Consider the following 15,128-nt stretch of genomic DNA (forward strand, 5'->3'; position numbering starts at 1 on the left):
GAATTGTCGCCATTGATTTCTATAGAAACTAGCAGGCTTTTAGATGGCGAATTTTTGTATTCAAGTTTTCGGGTTCTTTTGCACGTAATAAATACCAGATATTTGAGTTTTTGTACCATAATTTGAATTCAAGTTTTTTTGTGCTAAAAAACTTGAATTGTGAAAAAAAATCAAACTCTAAAGTTTCATAAATCTCCCCCTTGAAGTCTCGATATTCTTTGCATTAATGTAGAGGCATTAGAAGGTGAATGCAAACTGTGGGTAATAATTGTGATTTTGGCTTTTAAACAATCCTGTAAGTTGGTGAAAAGATTAAAAGGACCATCACAGTAGAACGGTATATTTATATTAATAACTACTCACTGCCACAGAAGCCTAAAGGGAAGGGCTGTAGACTGAAAGGCTCTCCTGAACCACAAAGTTCTTGACATTATTTTTATGGAAGTTAAATTGAGTTTTGCTTTCCCGCAGCTCCAAAACCTGGATTTAAAACTGTGCCCAATATGCACATCAATGTATCCGATAATTACAGCATTTAGCGGAATCAGCTGAAATAGTCGTTTTCTGGCTGGAAATAAAACTCATTTCCACAGCGTGACTGAGAGAAGCGCGGAAGGAAAGTCACGTGTGCTCAAACCAATTTGGGTAATCTCGTTTTATTTTGCAGAATGACAAATCTCCAGGGTGCTCAGCGAGTCAATCAAACAATATATCAAAGGTTTGTGTAACTGTCTCTTCTATTCCATAGAGTGTTTATCGGCAGTCCATTAATTCCTTCTCCATTATAGCTGCTGCCAGGCTCCAATCCAAGATCCAATCCAATTAATATGACAATTATTTCACGTGACATATAATTGCAAGGTATTCAGCAATGACTATATGTATACAGGTGTCAGACCCCTTATCCGGAAACCCATTATCCAAAAAGCTCCAAATTACGGAAAGCCTGTCTCCCATAGACTCCATTTTAATCAAGAAATTCAGATTTTTAAATTGATTTACTTTTTCTCTGTAATGATAAAACAGTACCTTGTATTTGATCCCAACTAAGATATAAATAATCCTTATTGGATACAAAACAATCCTATTGGATTTAATTTATGTTTTATTGATTTTTCAGTAGACTTAAGATATGAAGATCCAAATTACGGAAAGACCCCTTATCCAGAATACCCTTGGTCCCAAGCATTCTGGATAACGGGTCCTATACCTGTATAATATACAGATCCCCATAGTGGCCATAGATACGCCAGTGGCAGATTTGCTTCCACCCAACCCGGATTATCTGTGCACTCAGTGGCGTAGCGAGGGGGGTGCCGAGGGGGCCATGGCCCCGGGCGGCGTATCAGAAGGGGCGGCGGCAATCACCATGATATTTAATGTACCCCCAACAGACCATCGGCGGCGGTTCCTTCTCTCTTATGGCGCGGCAACAGGCGCTTTTATAAGGTTGCGCCCGTGCGTATGACATCACACGTCAGCGACAAGGCGCAACCTTATAGAAGCGCCTGTTGCCTGTAAGAGAGAAGGAGCCGCCGCCGATGGTCTGTTGGGGGTATGTACTATGGGGGAAATTGGGGGCACTGTGTGGGGGCTACTGTCTATGGGGAAATTGGGGCACTTTCCATGGGGGGGGCCAGGTCTTTGTGGGGTATTGTGTATGGGGGCACTTCCTATTGGGGGCACTGTGTATGGGGCAATTGGGGCTCTGTGTATGAGGGCACTTTCTATTGGGGGGCAAGGTCTTTGGGGGGTATTGTCTATGGGGACACTGTGTATGGGGCAATTGGGGCACTGTGTATGGGGGCACTTCCTATTGGGGGCACTTTGTATGGGGCAATTGGGGGCACTGTTTATGGGGGCACTGTGTATGGGGGCACTTTCTATTGGGGGAACTTTTTAAGAATAACTAAATAGAGGGGCGGCAAATTTAAGAGTTAGAATGATTAATTTACACAGAACACATTTTTATTGGCTTTTATATAGAATTATAAGCACATTAACCCTAGACATGCCAGTAAAATTGCTGCAAAAATGGATAATTAGTATACAGTATTAACCCCAGACATACAAGTAAGATTTGTACACAAAACATAGAAAGAAATCGCCAGTGCTCGGTCTAACCCACGCTGTAGCGTTGACCAGCTGCTAGAAACACACTATTGTGCCAGCACTCGGTCTAACCCACAATCTGGAGTTGACCAGCTGCTATAAACGATAAAAAGCCATTAATTATACACAAAGAGAAAGAAAGTTTGCCAGCGCTTAGTTTGCCTTTAAAAATAATTTTTACAAAAAATGAGGTGTTAGTACCACACTTTGGCCAAAATATGTAAGCTCACGTGCTCACACAGGCAGGCAGCACCCCCAGCCCCTCTGGGAGTTCCTCACACAGGCAGGCAGCACCCCCAGCCCCTCTGGGAGTTCCTCACACAGGCAGGCAGCACCCCCAGCCCCTTTGGGAGTTCCTCACACAGGCAGGCAGCACCCCCAGCCCCTCTGGGAGTTCCTCACACAGGCAGTGATTCATGTGTTTGCTAATGAGCTGGGGCTTAAAAGCTCCCTGCTTTTCAAGTAGAGCCTTTTTGAGCTAAAGGTAGGTGCAATAGGTCTTACTACTCAGTCACATTGTTTGCTGGGGGACTTTATTTTAATTGCATCACAGACTGAAAGTCATTAGACAGTGTAGGACTCACGTACAATGAGGGGCCTTGACGTGGCACTTGAGCTTACATATTTTGGTCAAAGTGTGGTACTAACACCTCATTTTTTGTAAAAATTATTTTTAAAGGCAAACTAAGCGCTGGCAAACTTTCTTTCTCTTTGTATACAAGTAAGATTGCTGCAGAAATGGATTAAAAACCCATTAAATCCAGACATGTCAGTAATTTCCCTGCAGAAAATGGATACCTCGCATATTAACCCCAGACATACTAGTAAGATTGCTGCAGAAATGGACTATGAACATTTAAACATGTAAGATTATTGCAGAAACAGATTATAAACACATTAACCTCAGACATGCTAATTAGACTAAAAGCATAACCTTACCTTGCTCAAGCAGTATGCTACATTTTTTCCTTGTTGCTTGTCCCACTTTGCCTCCTGCATTAAAATGAAAAGCCTCAAAAGCCAGCCATGTTCCACAGTGGAACACACAGCTCATTCCAGGGTAGAGAAGTCAGCTTGACAGAGCACATTCGATGTGGCCCAAAGGGCTAGCAGTGGGGCGTATGGTCAGCAGGCCAGAAGGAAGGGATGGAGGCTGGAAGGGAGGCAGACTTTGAACTTTGTTCAGAATTAAAATTAAAGATGGCCATGCATTCAACAGTGAAATTAATTGTATTCATATTGGATATGGCAGGTGCGCAGACAGTGGGGTGCCACCAAAAAAGGTGCACAGGTGGCTCAGGTTGGTGGCCGATAACGAAGAAAAGAGAAGAAGAAAGGTAGTGGCAAAAGTGGACTGTCAATGGTGGGGACTAGTAGGCAGTTAGCGGGACCCAGCAGGACCAAGGCCCACTGGATATTTTCCTATAACCCGGTGGGCCAGTCCAACCCTGCCTCTGCCTAGGCAGATTCAAGTGCAAGAGAACTAAGGGGCACGAAGTGCTCAATCTCTCAGCACTTGAGTCTGGGCCATAAATTCCACTGTACCTCTGGTATGAGGTATAGAGAGCAGCACTGGCAGGAGCAATGCAGCCCTGTATTAAAAACACATGACTTGAACAACTGCCTACCATAATCTTATGTAGAAAAAAATGTAAAAATATATGAATGTGTTTTTTCAGGCTAGGAGCCAGGCAACAGGCACAACACAAAGAAGACATTCTCAATCATCAGTATGCCCATCAACTCAGGATATTTGTAGGTATGTGGTGATTAATTCTTGTGCTAATGTCACAAACTAGTTACATGTGTGTGTGTGTGTTTTGTTTGTTTTCTCATTCCACATTGTCCCCTTTTTTCCATGTAAAAGTCTGTTTTTTGTTCCCCATAATTTCTTTCATCTCTGTACCCTTTTCCATTTTCTTTTCCATTGTTTTTTGTTTAAGAACTTCTATGACTTTGCATGACGTTACAGAAGATGACATTACACATACCACCCCTGTGATGACAATAATGGCAGCTGTTAGAGAACATGGTAAAAAGCAGGTGAAGAGGAGGCGTAGGCGTAAAAAAACCTCTTGTGAGACTTGCATGCATTCTGGATATGAAAGAAACCTGAAACCTGGTATGGAAGCTCAGAGGTTTGGCCCAACTGACACAGATTCCTCATCTGATGACCAACATTGGGCCACGGCTAGAATGAGAAGAAGTGAAAAGGTTAAAGTATTCAAGAAAGGAAGAAGACGGGAAAAGTCACGTCAAGTTTATGAAGGATTCTCAGATACTAATACCATTGAAATGGCTTCTTTGCCCTGTAAAAACTCAACTGAACCAAACACATACTCCCAGTATCCCACCAGTGTTAACAACTCCACCTCCTATCGAAGAAGAAGGAAAGAGTTAAAATGCAATGCACCAGCTGAAACAAAACATATTGCTAACAGAAAACCAAAAAGAAAAGAGAATTGCTGCAAAGATTCTGTAAAGTGCCAGTGTTTCTGCAGAGAGGGAAACATCATCAAGAAGAACATAAGAGAAGAAGGAGCAGGGGCAGACGTTCAGGCGCCAGTCATCACAGTGCCCCTAGCGCGGGCTCCTTCACCCGTTAATTCTAATGATGTGTCTGAGGATTTAGATGTATGCAGGTTAGTTAAATGTTGTGCAGTAGTTGTAGATAATATATGCTGTAGATTTCACAGCCTCCAATTATTAAAGGGGCAGTATACCCCCTTGTTCAACTTGAGTTCAGTTTGGAGGGCTTGGGCTGAACATACTTTTTGCCTATTGTTTTAATCATAAAAGATCTATGTTTTTTTTGTAAATTCTTGAGCTAAATAGGACAAGCGGAAATAGTCACCAGAAATTATTAGGGAGTGTTCCAAAACAGTAAGCTAATAGCACGTTTTCTTAGTGCTTGGCTATTCTGTGCCAAAGAGCCAGCTGAAAGGATTATTTTTTCATGTACAGGTAGGACCCATTATCCTTTTCCTCTATAATAACAAAACAGTACCTTGTAGTCGATCCCAGCTAAGATATAATTACTTCTTATTGGAAACAGAATAATCAATCGTATTGTGTTTATTTAATGATTTTTAGTAGACTTTAGGCATGGTGCTCTAAATTACAGAAAGATCACTTATCCGGAAACTGCATATGGCTAAACACATTTAAGTGCTAAACAAATCATACCTAAATGATACCGAACATTATATTATTTTTTCAAGTTCCAGATTCAGGGCCAGGTTTGATAAGATGGCGCCCCAAGGCCACCCCCTTTCCCAGCCCGCCCACCTGCCATTTCCCCGCACATACACATACGTGCCCATTTAGCTCATATACGGAGCAGTGGGGAGAGGACGCTGTGACATTTCTGCATGTCCTGTCCCCATTGCTCGGTATGTGGGCAAAGTTCCAGGGTGGCATGGCGCCCCTAAATATGTTTCCCCCTAGGCCTGGGCCTTTGTTGCCTCACCACAAATCTGGGCCAGCCAGATTACAAGCTTGGGAAAATTCTTCAACTGGGATGTGATACACTAGTTATTTGTCCAATCAAATGTATTTCACATGGGAACTTTATAGCAGGATAGACATATCCCTCTAACTTAATGAACAGGTATGGGACCACTTATACAGAAACCCATTATCTAGAAAGCTCTGTTTAAAAAAAAAAAAAAAAAAATTCCCTTTTCTCTGTAATAATAAAACAGTACCTTGTATGTGATTGTAACTATGCTGCATGAATCCAGACTGGTGGCAAAATAATCCTATTGAGTTTATTTAACATTTATATAATTTATAACAGACTTAAGGTATAGAGATCGAAATTATAAGACACCTTGTCCTGAAATCCCCAGGTATGAATTTTTGTGTAGAAACTGCTAAAAATGATTTAAAAAACTTCAGTCCCATATTTCTTTGAAGAATAGTATCAGTGGGACAGTACGAAATTGAACCCCACTGGCAAAGGGAAGGAGCAAATGAACCCCAGTTGGTAAACAAAGTAAAGTAAAATATCCATATAAATTGCACATTATAAAAAAGCATGAATGACACAGTCAGTGTAACCTTCTGCTTGCAGCTGATGGAAATGGGTACAGAATGGGTACAGAAGGAATAGAATTCAGATTTGAAATTAAACATAATTCTCTGTCTGTGTGCAGTTAAACTGCAGTTCATAAAAGGTTTTTAACCACTTTTATACTTATTTGGTAGCTGAGACTTCTTTGTCCTGCCTCTTCACACTGGCATATTGGGATTTCCTTTGTATCCTTCCCCCTCTCTTCTAATAAGTGTGGGGCTGTCCACTACCTCTTCTCCTCTGTAGACATTGAGCCACTGAGGTGTCCTTGGACTGTATATAAAGTTGTGTTCTTCATACAGGTGAGGGAACTTAGAGGTGCATTTAGCCATCCTAGTATTTAGTATGTTATAAGGTTTCAGGTACAGTTGCCAGTTGCAAGTACTCATTTCGATCAGTCTACTAGAATTGAAAAAATAAAAGCGAAGGTCTGATTGGTTAGTATTGGCTACTTGGACAATTTAGCACCTATGTCCGAAAATGGGTTCTATTTTCTTTCTTGTATGCATAAGCTACATATATATAGAGTGATCAGGAGAGAGGGTGTGTGAGAGCATTTAGCCTTTAACTTTGGGGAGTGGATCATGCTATTGCTTTGTTAAGTATGATTGAAATTTGCTAAATATATTTTCAGACACGTACACACCTTTCCATTAAAATAAATATATAGTCTGTAAGTTATTAATGCCATCTAGTGTCTGAGTGTAGTAATGCAATAAGTCACCAGAGCAACTGCTGTTATTGCATCTGTGTAACTAGCGGTCTCACAGAAATGTGAATGGCTTATCAAGCTCACTGATTATACCAGAGTTGACAACTATCAGAAAAAAATTGTTGTAACTGCAAAGATGGTAGAGCTTTCCCATCTTATTTTAATCCTGGCAGAAAGGAAACGGGCAGTTACATGTGCAGGCAGTAATACACAGTGCTAGCAGACAACGTCACTGCCATGTTGTGCAGGTTGGGAGAAGTCATTCTCTTTCCAACACACAGAGAAAGAGCCACATGCAGTTTCTCCTGTTGCTAAAGTGTCATTTATTTGTGATGCTAGCCAGTCAAGTGTGGGGATAAATATGTCTCTTATTATTATTATGCAGTGTCTTGTAGTTGCATCCTCTACAAAAGGTTTAGCCAAATCCCAAACCAAATCTGAACCTTTATTTGCTTATTCAAAATATAAGAAAAAAACTGCATTCATGATGAAACAAACTGTGAAACATTCAGTTGACCAGAACTTTCTCACTTGATTTCGGTCAAATCCAAATCCTGCAAAGGGTGCTGAATAATGGATAGAATCCTAGATTCATTGCTTCCATAACAGCAAGACAAATAGACTCACTCTGATCCAGCAATAAAATTGTTAAAGGTATAAAGTGACAGAGTATTTCATTTCCCTAAAAGCCCAAAAGCTGCTAATTACTGCCATGGTGGGGAGTTCTGTTGTGCTTTGGCATCTTTGTGGTGAAACATTTGGTCAGGCTCCTCTTAACTCTTAGTGATTAGAAAATGTAGTTATTTTGATAATATTCCCGAGATATCCAAATAAATAAGCTCTTATTTCACCTTGGCCCCCCTCTTTCCACTACTTTGGACTGCTTACTGTGCCTTGCAAATATATTTGCTGTGCATTTGTCATATAAGGATTCAAAATTAGATACAATTTTTTCTTAACTTATCCCACTTCGAATCACAGGGTTAAAAAAAAATTTATGTCTTAGATAAGTCTAAACCTTATTAAGCTTCACAGCACCCAATGCGAGATTAAATGGAAAAGAAATGGAGAGAGATAAGGAAAGAGCTTTTATAATGTCTGACAAATCCATGGAAAAGTGACAGTTATATGTCAACGTGTCAGGCAAAAGAATTCAGCAAGCAAACAGCTGTGCCAAATATTATGACAAAGAACTCAATAGAGGCATAGTCATTATGGCTTGCCTTTCTGTTTGAATTATGCAGCACAGAAAATAATCTAAAAGTGTCCAGCGCTTTCTTAAACCAATACATTTCTTTGTTTGTTCTGATGTCAAATGTAAAAGTTAGCCCTGCTCTTCTGTGTTGAGGAAAGAACTTTTCAGAACTTGCTCTTTACATAGTAATGGTAGAATGCTGCTATGAGAAGGTAGAGATCAGTCAACTGCAATGATAAAGAAAATATGCATGTTTTTGATTCACTACACCCACTTTTAGCACCAGGCAGTGTTTTCAGGAATTGTAACTAATTTTATTTGGGAATTGTAGCTATTTCATTCTTCTGCTGCATATTGGATTTGGGTTGCCTCAGATACCATAAGCTTACACACCAGTACAACATTACACCTATACAGCTGCTCCCGTCTCATAAATTATTCTTATGTCTGCTTAGTGTTCTGTCTTTCTTACTCTTAATGCAATATTCCTTCATCCTCCTTCTCTGTCATCCCCTTCACATCCTTCTTCACTTACTTTAACTATTTAAACGGCTCCACTTTATTTATTAACCCAGGCCTTTGAGGTTAAACATTTATAGAAGGAAACACATTACTGGATAAAATGAGAATTCATTTAATTTATGTTCCAGAAGAAAACAAAGTCTCCCACTTTTAAGACTAACTCCTCACCCCCTCCACCAGGCTGCTATCAGGCTATAATACTAAATTATCATGGTCCTTTCCTCCAGGGGACCCCAATTATTAGCCTTATGGTTACCAGGGCCTCTTGGATGGTGGGCCATGCCAACAAGTATATGTGGGTCCCAAGGGAAGAAGTAAAATGGGGCCCCAAGGGAAGAAGTAAAATGGGGCCCCAAGGGATCTGCCTCTGCTTAATTATGCCAAACTGTGGCCATGATCCTCCCAAGCCCTCAAAATGATCCCTCAGGATCCCTGTAGTTCTCTCTTTAGTTAGAAAAACCTGTTCTACTCCAGGTACAACATACAAAAAACCTAAAAAAAAATGAGCCAATGTTCCAAGGAGTAGACAGTAACACCCCCCTCCCCATTAAATAATATTGTGTAGTAACTTCTTAATCTTGTGAAACACCCTTTTGTGATACCACACTATAATTAAAAGGATGGTTAAGAGTGTTTTTCACCACATCCAATTGAGTTATGTTGCCCTAGCAGAGAATAGTACACACCTTGGCGGGTAGTGAGTGGGTACTTACAAACATTTAATACAACAGTATGCCTTGAATAAATCCCTTCTTTGGTAATTTCATCTCCAGCCCATCAATAAATTATACTCTCATCCTGCCCATTCAGGTTGGCCTCCCAAGCCCTATCCACTCACCACAAGCCATGCCCCTGTCACTACCTATTAACCCACCTGACAGCGGCCCTGCCTTCCCCCCAGTGCTTCAACCAGACATTCATCTTCTGACAATTCTGAAATCAATTAATAGAATACTTTTAATGTTAAATTCCCCTTTACATTTTTGTCGCGACTAAGAACACATACTGTATGCACAGATATTATTCTTTTTGAATGGCACTTGAGCTATAATATTCTTTGTTCATACATATTGTGTGATATTTTTACATCTTTTAAAACAATTACTTGTTTACTGTGTTTATTGTGATGATTATCGATCTACTTGTTACATTTTATATTATTTGAAAGAACCTTCAGAAGAATTCAGAAACACAACTGTAACTGATAGGAAATGAAAATGTCTGCTCCCCAAGGCTGAATGTATCAAACCTCTAAAGCACTTCTGTGATTCCTCTAAAGAACATGTTGGCAACATCATTCTGATTTCTCACTTGCCTGATCAGCATTGCTTCTCTCTGTCAATACTTTTTTCAGAATCTGTCACTGTGAGGGAGATGAAGAGAATCCCCTCATTACTCCATGTCTATGCACTGGTACTCTGAGATTTGTACATCAGACGTGTCTGCATCAGTGGATCAAAAGCTCAGACACGCGATGCTGTGAGCTCTGCAAGTATGACTTTGTAATGGAAACCAAGCTCAAACCATTAAGAAAGGTAAGGCTATGGGAAGTTTCCCACCTAGTAAATTGCCAGTTTCTGAACTTAAACGGGACAGATTCACTAATCAATACTTAAGTGTTAATTAGCGAATCTGTCCCGTTTCGCTTTGGCGAAAAATGTACAAATTGTTGAAAAGATTTGCATAATGGAAAAAAATTTGCAAAATTGCAAAAATGTTGCCCACAAATTTTTTTTTTTTTGCTGCGGATCTATGCCTGCCGAATTATTTTGCCCATCACTAGTATTAACAAGTATTTTTATCATCACTGGTCAGTACTGTATACTTTCATTCTCTATGAATATTGTTCTGGCCACGCACAGGCTAACATTTTTAGATATCTGTATAAGCCTCCATAGCACAGAAATTTAACACGCTGGCTTATCCGTGCTCGTGGGAACAAAAAATATTTCATCTTAATGGAAAATCCTGCGTCAGTAAACAAAGAATGTAGAAACCCAAAACCAGTAGTCAAATTCACTGAAATTATTTTCAATCTATTTGCACATTTCCCTCTTTGCGGAGTTTGTAATACATTCTGCAGTTCTGCAAGGGGTGGAAGAATCTGACAAACCCAAATGGATCAGTATCAACACTGAAGTGAGAATTATTTAGAGTGGCAGCATATGGGCACCTCTGTATGTAAGGGTAACTGCTGACATACAGACAAACCAAGACTGGAAGTAAATAGAACCCTGCATACAAGGACTTGCACTCTAATCTCAAGGGGGATATGTAAGACACAAGATCCAGCCATATAGGGAGACTTACAAGAGAGATATAGCTGAGTGATCATGGCAGTAAATAAAATGGAGATATAAACCTGTCGGTTGAATATAGTTGGTATCTATAGGGATGTGAGTGATAAAGGATCTGGGGCCTGATTCACTAAAGGGCTATAAAAATTATCGCACGCTTTTTTGCGTTAAAAAAAGCAAAATAATTTGCGCACGATTCACCATAGTATTATATTTGGCTACAAGTGATGAAATGTTTTGCCAGGCATGGATTCGCAGCAAATTTTTGGACGTGCGTTGAATTTTTTTGCGGCGGATTTTTTCATGCGTTTCTCAAAACAATCCGCCAATGGCAAAACGCCTGAAAAAATTCGCCACGCAAAAATTCACCGCACATACAAAAATTTATACAAGCGTCAAAAAATAATAGTCACAGCAACAATTTTTTTGCCCGCACAACATTTTTGCCGTTTCGTGGATCTTTTGAAAGATTTGCTAATTTTCACTAAAGATAACCAGAACACATTTGCTCATCACTAGTGGCTACTATTTATAAGCATCTACTATTTATATGATACCATTTATATGCTACCATTTATATGTGGCTAATATTTATATACACCATTTATATGCGGCGACAATTTTTATACACTATTTCTAAGCTACCATTCATATGCAGTGACTATTCGCGGGCGTAATTTAGCACATGTACCAGTAAATACCGCATTGAAATAGTCTTCGCGAGTTGAATAACGCATGCAATATCGTGCGTAAAAAAGCGCGAGTATGCTTATAGTGAATCATGCCAAAATTAAGCCGCGGTAAAAATTTTAGCGCACAATAAAAATAGCGCACATTTTATTGCCCTTTAGTGAATCAGGCCCCTGGTCTTTTAAGCTTGCACATAAGAAAGTTATACTGGAAGTTTAGGGAAGGAAACAAAGCAAAGACCGAGGCCACTGGAGAGACAAAGCAATATATATATATATATGTGGAAATAATGTTTGAAGGGGGTTATATAGGCTTTAATTTCTCTAGAGATAGGCATGCAAGGATTTATGCATTTTACTCATTTCAGTTATTGTCAGCATTATTTAGCAGGGCAGTCCTAATGTACTTTTTGTATTAACCAAAGCATAAAACTCATGAAAGCAAATCATATGCAGCACTGCCCTTGAGTGCAAACGCTAATGAGATTTGCTATGGAGTCTGCATTACATATGCATGAGAACCCTCAGCACATTTACATCTGAGATTTCATCTTACGTTTACTGTTCAATGTGTGATTTCTCTATGAAGTTGCTCATGGGATTTTAGGATAAATAAGCATTGGAAATATAAATTAATAGTTAGCTTGATAACTATATATGTGTATATATATATACACAGTATATAGTAATCATAAGTAATTGGTTACTGACCATAATAATACCCTCTATCCATCTCCTGATATATTATTGGGGCAGTCCCAGATTGACCATCTGTGGATTCTGGCAAATGCTGTAAGATGCCATAGACAGTCTCTATTTATTGGGCTGGTGATGCGCTATTTGGGCCTCCATGTACTTGAAATGCCATTTTAAATTTCAGTACGGGGCTGGATTGAGGCTTAGTAAGAAATAAACCTACTTGGCAATGCCATATAGTTCCATTTAGTTAGTAATTCTATTTGTTTTTGCTGGTCTTGCAAGCACTCCACTTCTTTAACTAACCCAGCACAACATACAAATACATAGGCCCAAAAATAGAATTGGGGGTAGGATAATTACAAGTTTGTTAGAGGGGATTATAGACAGATAGGGGATGTTCTTTTTTCCCATAAAAACGATCAACGCACCAGTGGCCACCCCTTTAGATTAGAGGAACGGAGCTTCCATTTGAAGCAGCGTAGGTGGTTTTTCACGGTGAGGGCAGTGAGGTTGGGGAATGCCCTTCCTAGTGATGTGGTAATGGCAGATTCTGTTAATGCCTTTAAGAGGGGCCTGGATGAGTTCTTGAACAAGCAGAATATCCAAGGCTATTGAGATACTAATATCTACAGTTAGTATTAATGTTTGTATATATAGTTTATGCACAGTATGTGAGTATATAGATAGTCAGTATAGGTTTACGTATGTGCTGGGTTCATACAGAAGGGTTGAAGTTCATGGACTTCATTCTTTTTTCAACCCAACTTAACTATGTAATTATCACATCAATGTTGAGCAACTGCAACTGCAAACCTTGTTCCTGTGTAAATTTCTTTACTCTCTTCACCACCCTGAATGGCTAACTAGCCCTACTTAATGATCTAGAAACTGTTCCAACCCCCCTATTATGGATGTAATGAAAACTTTCAGTTCAGCAGGGCATTCTCTCTGTCTCTTGGTGGGTAATGGGGTAATGACAAACCAGTGTAACTACTACTGTGATCATTTAATTATAGAATATGTAATTAGCTTTTAAATGACATTGTAAATCAACCAATGAACCATTAGAATATACGCCACAGGCATGTTTTTGTGCAGTGTGTCATTAATGGTACTGTGGCAATGGCAACTGGTATGCCTGAAGCAATAGTTTGTTTTATTAGACATTATGTTTCATTATGATTCATTCTGACAATCAGATGTGAAAAGTGACTGTATCTGTTCTGCATTTTCATGGTGGTCAGTCTGGAAATAAGCATGCATGTTTTAATACCTCATATTGTACATACCATACCATATTATATCAATTAATATATAACATTTATATGTGCTGTATAAGCTATACAGCAAGAGGCTGCCTCTAATGGAGTCTGTATGGGCGGCAACTTTTAGATTATTTTTAAATGTACAGGTGAATGGAATTTATAGATAAACTCCTTACCAACAGACTTAAACCTAGTAACCTGTCAGCAAGATTTAAGCAAAAAAGATTTTGACAAAATTGTCTAACTGTCTGGGCCTATATATAGTACATCTGGGGCAGTTTTAGAAGCCAATGGAGCTTATTTCTTATTCTTATCTTATCTTATTGGATTGCAGTTGGTTTGGCCACATGAAACCATTTCTCCTTAATGCCCCTCTGGGCTTCAGCCCAAATGAAAGGAAAAATTCTACATGCCCTTGGCCAATTAGCCTACTGGCGGGGCCAGCTCACATAAGCCACTTTAACCCACTGTTTAAATTGATCTTGAATCCTAGATGAGGTTGCTGATCTCCATACTTAGTAATTTAAACCCAAATCTATGCTCTGTCTCTTTGGCACATTTGGCAGTGGCATTAAAGTATTCATCAGCAGAGCTGAGTACTAGCACGAGCCTGAATTAACTACTCCCATTCATTAAATGTTAGAAAACTAGCCGTGTTTTATTAGAAAAAGTCTCAGAAAAGTACTTGAAACATACATTGCTAAATTGTCCATCTTTAACAGCAAGCAATTATATAGCACCAGCATAGTCTACAAAACAGAACTTTTTTTACATTCATTCCCTGCCCCAGTGGAGCTTGCAATCTAAGCTCCTACATACACTAGGGTCTTTGGCGTGTGGGAGGGAACCAGAGTGCCCAGTGAAAACCCAGACGTGGAGTAACATTAATGGGGGTTATGTAATAAAAGTTTTCCCAGGAGCAGTAACCCACAGCAACCAATCAGCAGGAAGAAATTACTGGTCACCTGTTTAAAAGCAAACATTTTATTGGTTGCTATGGGTTACTCATACTGGGCAAACGTAGTGTATTTTATTACATATGGTGGATGAGCAAAACTACCCATTTTGCAAAACGTTTCATCAAATGCATTAAAGTCAGTCAGTGTTTTTTCACCACATTTTTTTTTCTTGCAGCAAATGCATTGGAGTCAATTGGTATCTTTTCTCATATTTCTTTTCTTGTGCCAAATACACTGAAGTAAAAAAACACATGTTTTTCCCGGCAAAACAAAATGCACTGTGAAATACTAGCACAGATTTGAACATTTTCGCCACTTGAGAAAAGGCAAATATTGTAGAATCAGGTGAAAAGACTTGCTCATCCCTAGTGAACATGCAAACTCAATGCAGATAGTGCCATGGTCAGAAGCTGGAACCTAGCGCTGCAAGGCAGAAATGCTGTTCATTGTGCCTCCCTTTTACATAACACTCTTCAGGGGTCATTTACAATGCCTCACACAGTGTCCAAAGTGCAAAAAATGCCTGCAATTGGCTGTTTTTTTGCACTTTGCCCGCTGCATGGGCCATTGTGCAAATAGCTGCAGGCATGTGGAGCACAGAGA

General features: G+C 39.6%; 1 protein-coding gene across 3 annotated transcripts in view; it reads left to right on the forward strand.

The window, feature by feature from the left end:
• marchf1 (membrane associated ring-CH-type finger 1) overlaps window positions 1-15,128 on the forward strand; it is a 76,383-nt gene that overhangs the window by 27,264 nt on the left and 33,991 nt on the right. Inside the window, exons 2-5 of one of the 3 annotated variants that reach the window (XM_031895466.1) lie at window positions 668-718; window positions 3,792-3,871; window positions 4,056-4,754; window positions 9,971-10,151. In XM_031895466.1, coding sequence (XP_031751326.1) covers window positions 668-718; window positions 3,792-3,871; window positions 4,056-4,754; window positions 9,971-10,151 — 1,011 coding nt within the window. The remainder of the gene's footprint in view (window positions 1-667; window positions 719-3,791; window positions 3,872-4,055; window positions 4,755-9,970; window positions 10,152-15,128) is intronic. The other 2 variants (XM_012955638.3, XM_031895467.1) reach the window with 2 other exon arrangements.

The sequence above is a fragment of the Xenopus tropicalis genome, chromosome 1, assembly GCF_000004195.4.
Source record: "Xenopus tropicalis strain Nigerian chromosome 1, UCB_Xtro_10.0, whole genome shotgun sequence".
Lineage (NCBI taxonomy): Eukaryota > Metazoa > Chordata > Amphibia > Anura > Pipidae > Xenopus > Xenopus tropicalis.